This window comes from Protopterus annectens, chromosome 3.part1 (assembly GCF_019279795.1).
Source record: "Protopterus annectens isolate FY-2018-M chromosome 3.part1, PAN1.0, whole genome shotgun sequence".
Lineage (NCBI taxonomy): Eukaryota > Metazoa > Chordata > Ceratodontiformes > Protopteridae > Protopterus > Protopterus annectens.
The window spans coordinates 200,153,772-200,166,724 of NC_056732.1; the positions used below are offsets into that span (position 1 = coordinate 200,153,772).

Genomic DNA, 12,953 nt, shown 5'->3' on the forward strand with positions numbered 1-12,953 from the left:
CCGGGGAGAAAAGCTCCACAGACATTGACAATTATACAATAGTTATAAATACAAACATAGATGAATATAAAAGTTGCAAAGTTCAAGCACAAATGGTAGCATGCAATGATGAAAAACACAGTTAAAAAGAAAAGGCAATGTGATACAAAGATCTAAGTAGTATTTACAAAGTATATATGTGATTATATAGAGCGAGTAGTAGTTACAAAGTATAAACTTTTTTTGGAATCCAGGAAAATCTGGAAAGAGGGAGAAAAGGTGAGGTAAAAGAATATTTTTTAGGGGAGAGGGAGTAGGTTCAGGGGGGAGTTAACGCATGTCAGGCAGAGGAAGTAGATGAGCAAGTATAAGCTGTAGTGCTTCGGAGATGCTATTAAGGAGTTATGCAGTAGGGGAACAGGAGCTTACCCACTTCGAAAATAGGTGAGACTGGAGAAGAGATTTGAAATTAGAGTGGCTTTGGATATTTTGAAGGGAAGCAGGAAGAGAATTCCACAGTTTAGCAAAGGAGCAAGATAACAGTAGGTGTCCTGGAGGCTGAAGAGGTTTATATATTTTTAGAAGATTATGGTTTTCAGATATAAGTGGGAGGTTGGGAATGTATGGGGTTAAGGAACTGGACAGAGAGGGACAGCTCGAAGGTTGGAATATAAGCTTGTAGGTAGTGGTAAGTTTAAGAAGTTTGAGGTAGTTAGGATGTTCAAGTCATTGCAGAAAGTGCAAAGAGAGGCAGTGGTGAGATGTGTTTCTGGAATTGGTGGCAAATTTGGAGATCTTATTGTATCAGGTTTCCAGCTTAGCCTGTAAGCCAAGCTGAAGATTAGTAAATAAGAGAGGGTAGGAGGGTAGTAGAAGTAAGGGTTTGTCTGGTGGAAGGAGAGAGGTACTGATTGTGTCTGTACAGGAGACGTAGGTTTTTTTTGATGTTTGAATGTGTATGTCAAATTTTAAATTTTTGCCGATTATGACACCTAACAACAGTTTGGTATGTGACACCATTTCTATGGGGGTGGTATTCTGAGCAGTTGCTGTAAGAGAGTTTTTGTCTATATTGGTGTTTTTGGATGGGGAGAAGAGCATTAGCTTAGTTTTATTGGCATTTAAGGCGCGGTGATTACTACGCATCCAAGATGCGGTAGTAGAGAAGGCTAACTGAGTTTTGCAAAGAAGGTCAGAAGAGGTGTCTGCTGAACAGATAATAGTCGAGTCATCAGCATATTGGATTAGTGTAGTATCAGAGAGAGATTGGTGGAAGTTATTTATGAAGATGTTAAAGAGGAGGGGGCCAAGGACAGAGCCCTGGGGAACACCGGTTGGGGTATGCAGAAAGGAAGAGAATGAGTTATTCCATTTTACAGCTTGCTGTCTTTCAGAGAGGTAGCTAGTGAACCAGGCAATAGTTAGAGGGGAGAGGTTGAGAGAGGAGAGTTGGGATAAAAGTTAGGGGTGGGAAACAGTATCAAAGGTTTTGGAAAGGTCAAGGAACAGAGTAGAGACAATTTTGCCAGTCGGGTGCAAGGTTAATAGAGTCTAGAAACGAGAGGAGGGCAGTAATGGTACTATGCCCAGGATGGAAGCCATGCTGTGCTGGGGTTAGTAGGTTGTTTTTGGTCAGATAAGATATCATTTGGGATTGAATACATTTCTCCATGATTTTTGATTGTGGGGAGAGGATGTCTATGGGCCAAAAGTTAGAAATGTCAGTACTTTTGCCTCCTTTATGGAGTGGGATAATTTAAGCATGTTTCCAGAGGGAGGGGACGTATGATTCTTGGATGGATCTGTTAATTATGATGGAGATGGGGTAGGCAATGCTATTTGTAGACAGTTTGAGGAAAGATGCCGGTAAGTTATCAGGGCAGGGAAGTATGGTTTCAGTTGGAAGAGGAGTTTTTTTATTTTGTTTGTAGAGACCGGAGAGAAGTTAACATTTGGGGTAGGGGAAATGAGACTGGAAGGAGATGTATGGGGATTGGTTGAGGGGAGATGAAGGGGAGTGAGAGAAGGTGGTAGTAAGTTTAGCTATGGAGTAAATACAGCAGCTATTGAAAAGAGAGGTAGTGTCTGGATCAGTATAATTTAGGTTTGGGCAGATAAGCAAGACAAATATAGGGCAAGTATAGATCATATAAAAAGCACCCCCCCCCCCCCCACCAAAAAAAAAACAAAAATCAAGAACACACAAAAAGGTGTACTTTGCCATTATCTGCATACAATATTAGCAATCAAGGCACCAGGGGAACAGCTAAAGGTGCCAGCAGAAGGAGCAATATAAAATCTACAATATCAATTCCTAAGAGTAATATGCTACAACGGTACAGTCTAATAGGCAAAACTCTCTGTAAACAGAAATAATGTCGCACTCAATCTTTGAGCCCAAGAAACTCGAAAATTATCCTATGCTATGACATTATAACAGCAAAAATTCCACCAGCAATATGAAAGCTCACATTTCCAGTTGGATGACAAGAGAAAGGCATCCTGTCATATACGAATGCGATGCCATTATGATTCAAAATAGGTTCACAGAAAACAAGGCACAGACAGACTTCTTATGGGTTTTCTAAGATTAGGAACACTCCTTTCAATATGTTAGCAATAACCCAGCAAAGTCAGGAAAATATTGTCAGCATAACAGCAATCAGCATGTAAAAACAAGAAAACTCCAGAAAGTATGAAAAACTGCTGGGAAATGAAATGCTGTTGTTACAACTCTCAAACAGTTGAGCAAAAGCACCATACTGCATCAATGAATCTTGACAAAAATGTACAATTTATTAAAATGTACTTATAACAGGTACCCAAAATTATACACAGTACGGAACACCAGCATCTACCATGACTATACAAAGAATACAGGGATTAAGTAAAATGTCCTATGCAGACCACCTCAAGGCTCTATCCCTGTACTCTGCCTCCTACAGGCTTTTGAGGGGAGATCTATGCCTTGCATACAGGGCATTGTTATACCTCACTCTGATGGATCTCCTGCATACCCGGAAAACAAACAGCAACAGAATTACCCGTTCTAAGGACTTGAACCTTGCCTGTGATATAAATAAGACCTGCTGGAGAGAAAGGTATGTATCACATAGACTACTGCATCTCTGGAACAGGCTCCCCATCCATGTGAAGCAGAGTTCCTCCCTAACCAAATTCAAGTGCAACTTGGACAACTAGATGGGGAAGAGGAAATTCATCCCTGGTTTGGCATCTACGTCTCTAATGGCCACAGCAACCTGTATGGTTCATCTCCCAGGCCCTAGCTTCTAAATGTTTCCTCTCTCAAGCCCCTTGCTTACACTTATCAAGGGTATCAGAACTTGTCAGAGATTTGGGATGCATTGCTAGGCTTAAAAAGGCCCCTGTGGTCATTAGCCTACTAAACACCTATGAACCAATAATTTGTACAGAGTGAACATTTAAAAAATTACAGAAAAAGCTACTGCCTGGAAATGTGAATTTGAAAGTTTTTGTCTCCCTTGTCATGCATTTAATAGTGCTCACCTTCCAAACCAATCAGGTCTGTACATGACAATCTTCATTGAGAATATGTTTTGATAGGAACCCATTTCTCCAGCGAGTCTTGTTTATTATTTTGGTGTAGACTTAGTTCCTACTGCATGTTTTGAAGCCACTGGCTTTGCAAGGAAACAGAAGGTCAAATAGGACTGTTTTTCACTGCTCAAAAAGCAAAACACAGGTCACCTAGTAGCTGCATGCAGGAGCAGATCCCCAGACTGATATCTGAAAGAAAGCTTGCCCCCTACAACCTCCAGCAAAAGCATGCTTTTAATGTACATACTCTGATTTACCTTTATTATTTTTGGCATTGGTATTCTTGGCTCAAGACATGCACACTGAACGCCTAGTGCTTACATCTACAATGAACCCTCTTACTTCTCTCATTCAGTTCCATTTGATGTCCTGACCCTTCATGATGAAGACATAAGCGTCTGAAAAAGTTTAAGTTTGGTGAAATCTTCATGAAAACTCCCAACACACAGTAATATACGGTCCATAAAAATAACTTAAAATACTTCTGTACTGTCTTATCTAATATCTTCATTAACAAAATGTGGTTATTACCTCTCTGTACTCCTCCCTCATTAAACCTATAATTGAGTAATACGTCCTGTTTGGTATGTACCTCTCCAAACACCTGCACCAAATGAAAAGGCCACAGAAATATCTCACAAACAGAAACCACATCTTCCAACACCTGTCTTATGCAGACAGGCTCAAACCAGTATCACTTTACTCGGTATCATACAGATTGCTCAGAGGTGATCTGTGTCTCGTCTACAAGGCAATATCGGACCCTGCCCTACTAGAGATGCTCCATATCTGTAAGTCTAACTCCTTGCCCATTACCTGCTCAGCAGGCCTAAATCTAATATGCAACATCAACAAAACCTTCTGAAGAGACAGGTTTGTCTCCCAGAGGATGCCCAGTCTCTGGAATAGACTTCCCATACATGTCAAACAGAATACCTTGCTGACCATCTTCAAGCACAACCTTGATGAGTGGATAGGAAACCACAAATTTGTCTCAGGGTTCCACCTTTGTCCCTCGGTGACAAGTGCTGACTGAGGTTTCTTTTTTGGGGCTAAACTCTTGGCTAGGTCTGTACGGGCCCCAGGGCCATTAGCCTAGTAACCTCCTATGATCATATGATAAAGAAAAGTGATTGACTGTAGGCTTTCTGCAACTCCCTGCCAACAGCTGAAAGCAATGATCGTGACTCATAGCAGTGGTAAAGCAAACCTCCACATAGGAACTGCTGTCCATTAGGAGCTTACCCCATTACTGGCTCATATATGTAAAGCAACCTATGGTGCACAGGCAATATTTTTTTTAACCCAGTGACAACAAGCACTAGAACTTTAGGACTTGAGGCAGACTAAGGTGGCTAAAAAGTGAAAAGGGGCTGAAATAACCATGTTTGAAGCAATAAGATGCTTTTTTTTTGTTGTTCTGTTTCTCTTCGTACGACCAAAAGCTCTCACCTGCCCATTCTTCTCATCCATTAATTTCCCCCAGGGGTGAGGGTTGAGCATGCTGGAAATGGCTTCATCATCTGTGTGGGGACTGCCAGAGTTTCACACTGCATGCTCAGTGATCACTGATGTCTCAGGTTGAATGTGCAATGGGTGTTGTGCAGGACTGTCATTCTCTTCTTTGAATAGTGCAAGCCTGCTGATGCCTCACCACCTTGAAACTACCACCTTTGTTGGTTCTCAGTGAGGAGCTCTGAAAGCACATTCTCAGGCATACGGCTCCCCCCTTCCCTCCAAACAGAAGTGATCTGGCTCAGATCCTCCACTGTTCTTCCACCTCCAGTTGGCTACACCTCTGCCCGAATGGCTAACTAATCTTGTATCAGCTGGTGCACAGTCAAGGTTTTATCCTACTATACCACACGGCTGAAGCAATCAGATGATGATTAAAGACAATATATGTCTTGGAGGACAAATATTTACAGTATAGTATGTGGGAAGTATTTAGCATTTCATTTATGTTTTCTATCGTTCCTTCACCCGAGAAGGGGCTTAAGGACACCCATAAACAGTCCACCAGAAGCCTCCTTTCATACATTTCCTCTGAAGTAAACATGAAAGACTAGAAAACTATAGAAAAAAGCTTTATGAAGGTCAGATCTCCATTACTAGATGAGGCAGTCCCTGGTCACTTACTCAAACTGGAAGAAGGGATATGACATAACCTTGTAACTTTCTATATGGTTTCCTTTTCCATTTCATGCTTTTCTATGCCTGTCTTGCAATGACAAATGTGAAATGGAAAGGACTGCAGCCTCTTCAGAATCTTCTTGAGGTTTGACCTGAGTTTCATACAACCTCTGTCAGTTTCACCGACACACATACAAAAAAGTACAGTTTTGTACCTACCATAAATGTAGATGTTCGAGTGTAAACACTGCTGCAGTCATTACACTTGGGTTATCCTGCCATCAGGCGGTTCCCCAGTCGGCCTGAGTTCCAAAGTCATGGTCTGGCGTCGGCTGCTGTCGCCTCCTCCCTGACGTCAGTGTGACAGGGGTATATAAGATGCAGCCGACGCCATTTTCTTCAGTTTTTCTTGCCCCAGATATCAGGTGCCCCCAAGTAGGTAGGCAATACATATTGCTAATAAAACATATACATAAAAAATAAAAACAATACCTTCAGTTACAAGCAAATACACCACAAAGGTTGTATAGGATAGAAAGGTATAGATAAGTCCAGCTAGTTCAGAGGGGATGGAGGGAGGGTAACCTGGACTGCAGCAGTGTGAACACTCGAACATCTACATTTATGGTAGGTAAAAAACTGTACTATGTTCATCGTGTTACACTGCTGCAGTCATTACATTTGCGTGGAATCCCAAAGCTGAGGTAGGGAGGCTGGATCTATAAGGCATTAGGGGTGGCTATAAGGCCCTGCAGTACAGCAGTGGCGAAGCCAGCTCTGGATTTGGAGTATAAAGGCAAATGGTAATGTTTGGTGAAGGTATGCACAGAACTCCATGTCGCTGCTTCCAAAATATCATTGGTAGGTACTCCTCTGAGGTAGGCAGTTGAAGTGGCTCTTGCCCTGGTGGACTGAGATCTAATGCTGTTAGTTACAGGTTTCCCATGGTGGGTGTAATAGAAACGTATACAGTGTCCTATCCATTTTGAAATAGTCTGTTTTGAAATGGCTTTTCCCTGTGTTCCTGCAGCGTATGCTACCAATAATTGCTCAGACTTTCTGAAAGCTTTGGTTTTGTCCAAGTAGAAGCGTAACTGCCTGTGAATGTCCAAAGAATGTAGTAGTCTCTCCCTTTTGTTCTGTGGTTTTGGATAAAAAGTTGGCAAGTGAATAGTGTGGTTTAGAGCCACACTTGATACCACCTTTGGCATAAACGCAGGTTAGTTCTTAAAGACACCCTGTCCTGGTGGAAGATGAGGAAAGGTTCCACTGCCATTAGTGCCTGTAATTCTGAAACTCTTCGTGCTGATGTTATTGCCAGTAGCAGAGCAGTTTTCCAAGAGATGTATTTTAATTCTGCTGTGTTAGCTGGCTCAACAGGAGGTAAAGTTAATTTTTCCAAAACAAAATTGAGGTCCCAAGTTGGTGTAGGTGCTCTACGGGGCGGTCTTATGATTTTAGCCCCTCTGAGGTACTGTTTGAGCAAAGGATTAGAAAAAATTGGTGGATCCGTGTTGTAATGAGCAGAGATAGCTGAGGCGTGGATCTTGATGGATGAAAAAGAGAGGCCCTTGTCCAGCATCTCAGTTAAGTATTGAAGTATCTGAGGAATGTTTGGGACAAGAGGGTCAAGGCTGTGTGCTTGGTTCCAGGCACAGAATCTCTTCCATTTAACCGAGTATGCCTTCCTGGTGCTAGGCCTTCTGGCCTCCAGAATGACATCCATAACAGCTTTGGAGAGAGGCATTGCTTGCTTGTCTAAGGAATTTTCCATGCAGCTAGATTTAAGGTCTTTAGCTGGCTGTGAAGTATCTGATTGTTGTGCTGTGTCAACAACTGTGGGATTTGAGGCAAAATCCAGGGTGGTTCTTGTGCTAAGTTCTTTAAGACTGGGCACCAGTGCTAGCATGGCCAGTCTGGTGCAATCAGGATCATCTTTGGCTCTTCCTGTCTGGCTTTTATGAGTACCTTTGGAAGGAGAGGTAAAGGAGGGAAAGCGTATACTTGTAGTTTTTTCCAGCTGAATGAGAGGGCATCCACTTTCCATGCTTGTGGATGGTAGCTCCTTGTGCAAAATTTCTGTAATTGGCAGTTCATTAGGGAAGCAAACAGATCAATGTCCGGGCTCCACCATTTTTGTGTTATCATTCTGAATATTTGTGGGTTCAATTCCCATTCGTGGGGGTCCATGATGTTTCTGCTTAGGACGTCTGCCAGTGTGTTTTTCTCTCATGGCAGGAATTGTGCTTGTAGATGAACTTGATAGTTTAGAGCTGTGTTCCACAAGGTCATGGCTTGTCTGCAGAGGGGGTAGGAGTGTGTGGCCCCTTGCTTGTTTTTGTACCACATAACTGTGGTGTTGTCTGTCTTTAGTAGTAATTGTCCTGGATGCAGCATGTCCTTGAAAGCTATAATTGCATTTTGTACAGCTAGCATCTCTTTTTGATTGATGTGGAGATGTCTTTGCTCTGTGGGTCACTCGCCCTGAATACATTTTCCTGCCATGTGTGCTCCCCAGGCGTAATCCGATGCATCTGTTGTCAGTGTTTGCCTGGCTGTAGGTTGAGTGAAAGGCTGTCCCTTGTTGAGGTGACAAGCTTGAGCCCACCATCGAAACTCCTGTTGTAGGCAAGGAATTAGTGGTATAACTGTCTCCAAACTTTGACAGTGTTGAGACCATACACTCTTTAGGTACCACTGTAGTTTCCTCATATGCAGTCTGGCATATGGAATTAGTAGTATGCAAGATGCCATGTAGCCCAAGGCCTGCAGAATTTTTCTTGCAGGGAGTTGGGTCTTTGTTGCCATTAAATGAAAGTATTGAGTCAGTTGTCCTTGCTTGTCTGGTGTGAGATAAGCCATCTGGGCCGTTGTGTTCAAGCTGGCACCCAGGAATATTATCTGTTGTGAGGGCACTAGTTTTGATTTCTTTTCATTTACTGTGTACCCCAGGCAACTTAATAACTTTTTTACATACGCCAGATGCTTTTGTAGAATGTCCTTGCCCTCTGCTTTGAATCGGGCAGTCGTCCAGGTATGGATAAATTTGAATTCCTTTTTGCTTGCAAAATGCAATTACTGGTGCCAGGCACTTTGTGAAGACCCTGGGCGCAGAAGATAAGCCAAAGGACAGAGCAGAGAATTGATAGTGCATCGAACCTGCTAGAAATCTGAGGTATCTTCTGCAGTTTTGTCTGATAGGGACATGCAGGTATGCCTCTTTGAGGTCCAAAGTCACGAGCCAAGCTTTCTTGCCCAGCATGGGAAGAAGCTGCTGTAGTGTCAACATCTTGAATTTCGGAACACCCAGGTAAGTGTTTAGTGAAGAAAGGTCCAGAATGGGTCTCCAGGCTTTGTCCTTTCTGAAAACCAGAAAGAGTCTTGAGTAAAATCCTTGTCCTTGTTCCTGTGGTGGTACCTTTTGAATAGCTCTCATGTCCATGAGTGCTGTAATTTGTTTTTGAGCCTCTGCCCATTGATTTGGTGGCAGATTTGGCATTCCTTTTAACCTTGGCAAAGTATGAAAGTGGAACTTGTAACCTTGAGATACAATGTTGAGAACCCATTTGTCTTTGGTGATGCAATGCCAATTGTGATAGAAAAGTGCCAGTTTTCCTCCTAAGGGGGCTGCCAAGAGAGAGCTGTTTGACAGCTGCAGTGGAAAGTCATTGAAGCTGCTTTTTGTAAGGTTGAGGCCCGTCTTCTCCTTCTTTCTGGCCTGGTGTGCCCTATTGTCGCGGCCTGTAGGGACCTTGTGTCTGACCTTTACCTCTTGGACATCTGTATCTTCCCCTTTGAGGTCTGTCTGTGACTGGAAAGGACCAATTCTTTGTTGGCCAATTTCTGCTAAAACGAGGAGGCTGAACCTGTAAGAAATCTTTCACCGTTTGCATAGATTTTGCCTTATCCTCCATCTTCTTTAATACCTCCTCTGCCTTAACTCCAAACAGCACATCCCTTTGCAAAGGTGCATCCAATAATTTGACCTTAACATGATCTGGTAACGTATGTTCTTTTAACCAAGCATGCCTTGTAATGACAGAGGCTGTAACTGCTGCTCTACAGGAGGCCTCTAAGGAATCAAACCCACATTGCAAAGTATGTTTTCCCACTTGTTCAGCTGCATGCAATAAATCCTGCATTTCTTTAAAATTAGGAGGATCTGAATCTGGAAGCATCTTTTGTTTCAACTGAGACATCAAAAATTGCTGATATTTTAGCATGTGAAACTGGCAGTTCAAGGCTCTCATTGCTAAAGTTGCAGACGTATATACCTTCTTTCCCCATCTGTCTAATGCTCTGGAATCTCTGTCAGAGGGAACTGGGTTTTTTGCTGATGAGGCCTTAATCCCTTTGGGTCCCTGAGAAATAGTTTCAGGGTCAGCAACAGGGTTTTTGTACAGAAATTTGTGAGAGTCAGGGACTCTGTAATATCTATCAGGTTTAACTGGGGCTGGGGGTAAGGTAGATTCAGTGTACACATCATGTGTTGAGGCAATAAAAGGAAGTCTCTGAGCCTTTTCCTGGATTCTGAGAAATCCTGGCCTTCCCAATGGAAATGTTCCCTCATGGTATGTAAGGTCTCCCCAAAGGAGTAGTCCTCAGGCGGAGAGGCTGATGGAATTGATTCCTCAGCATCAGAATCCTCATAAGGGGGTAAAGAATATCCTAGGTCCGAGGAAGAGTCTGAGGAAATGGACACCTGGTCGGAAGATTCATAGTCTGCATCCTATCTGGGCCTTTTATCAGGAGGGGGATGGGTCCCCCTGATCAGGGTGATTAGGTCTTCGGACATTTTTAGCATTTATTTCTTAGGCATGGAAGCCTGTCCTGGAGAGAGTTGTGTTTGTTTCTTTGCTTTTAAGGGGGGCTTAGACTTAGCAGAGGGTTTAATGGTTAACTGGGTAGGTCTGAAAACACCCTCTGTAGCTGTGGATTGCTCAGCTACTTCGGTCCCCTCTGTAGGGTTATGATCGGAAAGCTGAAAACCTAGTGCGTCCGAAGGCCCAGCTTGCTCCACGTGGGAGTCGGAGGCAGCCTGTGGTTCTGTGGAAGTGGTCGTCAGGGGCTGCGTAGGCACCTCGCTGAAAACCGGAGAACCGGCGACCGGCCTAGAAGAGGCCTCGTCGTCAGTTTTGGGCCTCGGATGCCTGTCCTTGCGCTTTTTAAGCATTGCGGTTGTCGGAAGTTCCAATGGCATGGTGTAATTGAATTTTCTGCCAAAATAATGTCGGGCAAAATCAAACTGACGTTTAATAGTGCGACTGTTAAACCTAGCATAAAACGGACAACCAGTGACGTCATGGTCAGGGCTTAGGCATGGAATACAATAAGAGTGGAAGTCCTTATGAGGTATTTGCTTCCCACAAGAAATATAGTTATTAACTTTTACTGACATCGGTCTGAGGCAAGAAAAAGTTTTCCCAACGGGGTACTTAGCTTTTTTAGAAGTCTTCGGTTCTGGATTCGGAATGAAAATCTCAGGAGTCGGCCGACCGGCACTTGCGAACTGCTTCTGCTTTGGGCACCACGCGGCAAGAAAGACTGAAGAAAATGGCGTCGGCTGCATCTTATATACCCCTGTCGCACTGATGTCAGGGGAGAGGCAACAGCAGCCGACACCGGACCAAGACTTTGGAACTCAGGCCGACTGGGGAACCGCCTGATGGCAGGATAACCCAAGTGTAATGACTGCAGCAGTGTAACACAATGAACATCAGCTCTACTCAGCATGGTAAACTCTTTCCTTGACACTCAAAAGCTGCAAGAGGTTCCAGAGTGTTGGGATGTCTACTTGCTTCTAAAAAAACAGAACCTAACTTGGGGTAATGGTATCACTGGGAGAGTTAACAAAGCCTTGGTTGCTGAAATGTAAAGGTGCCCTCTAATAAAATCCCTTCTGGTGTTTGTATCACGCCATATAGGGGACATGAGTAGTGCTACTGCACTGAAAGAAAATAGCACTGGACGAAATAAGCCAAAAAGCACTTAAAGGTGACTTCATCACAGGTCACTAAAATAACTCACTGGAACACAGAACACTACAAGACAGTCAACAAAAAAATTATTAAAATGTATCACACACAAGATGGTTTCCTCACCTTTCAACATTATAGCACCTCCAATGATATGAGAGTATGATTGACTATGCCAATAACAAAATCCTACTTGATGCAACAGGAACACCTGCAGTGTTTCTTTTGATCCCTGCCTAACAATTCTAAACTTCTCTTTAATGACTGTTTTTCTTTCTTAAAATGGTAATGACTATGAATTTTCTTTTTACTTTTCTGCATGTCTCCAGATAGTTTTCTGATGATACAGAAGGATGGCTGCATTAAAAGGCAAATAATGCATGGTACCACCTATGTCCAGGCCAAAAATACAGGCATAATGTGTATATCCCAATAGGCCATCTTCTAAGCATGAAGACTGACGGAAGACAGAACACAGTGTGCCAATATACAAATACATGAAAATCTGCTAACTATAATGAAAAATTGCCATTTTTGTGGAAAAGAAACAAACCAATATGCACCCCTGACAGGAAACACTGCAGCTGAGCTCAATCCTTCTGAAAAAGCAATAGGAGAGAAATGAGTAGGGAAGACACCCTTTCTCATTTTAAAGCTGCTACTTTATCAACAGCACAGCTGTTGGTACAGGAAGATGCGCCCTAAAAAGAAATACCCCGAAGACAATGCCAACCACTATCTTCTAGAGAGTACAAATGTTCAAAACTAAGTCTGCCAACATAGCAACACCTGTCGAAATTCTGCACCTTTAAGACCATAAGACAGCCCTTATCTTCAGTATAAAACAATTATTTCTAAGAGTTGTGCTAAATAAAATATGGTTGCTGCTATATAATAATGTGTATTATAACAACACTTGACATCATTTACTTACCTGTACAGAGGTAGTGCAACCAAGTTAGCTTTCTTCCATTGAAATGCTGATTGTAAAACAATTCGAACTGTAACAAAAAGTAAAAATAAAGATTGACTTAGGCAAAAATTTATGCAGAATGTAAATACATGCATAAAGCAGTAAAGTACAGTTGTGTACACTTACCATAAATGTAGATGTTCAAGTGTACTCACTGTTGCAGTCATTACATTTGGGTTATCTGCTTGCAGGTAGCCCTCAGTCGGCCTGATTAACAAAGTCTTGGGTCCTGCTTCGGTTGCTGTCCCTCCATGACGTCAGGGGTATAAAACATGCAGCCGACACCATTAAATCAGTTTTTCTTGCCCCAGATG

The 12,953-nt window shown here is 42.7% G+C and overlaps 1 protein-coding gene across 4 annotated transcripts in view; it reads right to left on the bottom strand.

Moving 5' to 3' along the window:
• The window catches only part of CUL2 (cullin 2), a 2,069,186-nt gene that overhangs the window by 230,166 nt on the left and 1,826,067 nt on the right, over positions 1-12,953 (bottom strand). For all 4 annotated transcript variants that reach the window (XM_044066711.1, XM_044066712.1, XM_044066710.1 and 1 more), the window contains one exon: positions 12,601-12,667. In XM_044066711.1, coding sequence (XP_043922646.1) covers positions 12,601-12,667 — 67 coding nt within the window. The remainder of the gene's footprint in view (positions 1-12,600; positions 12,668-12,953) is intronic.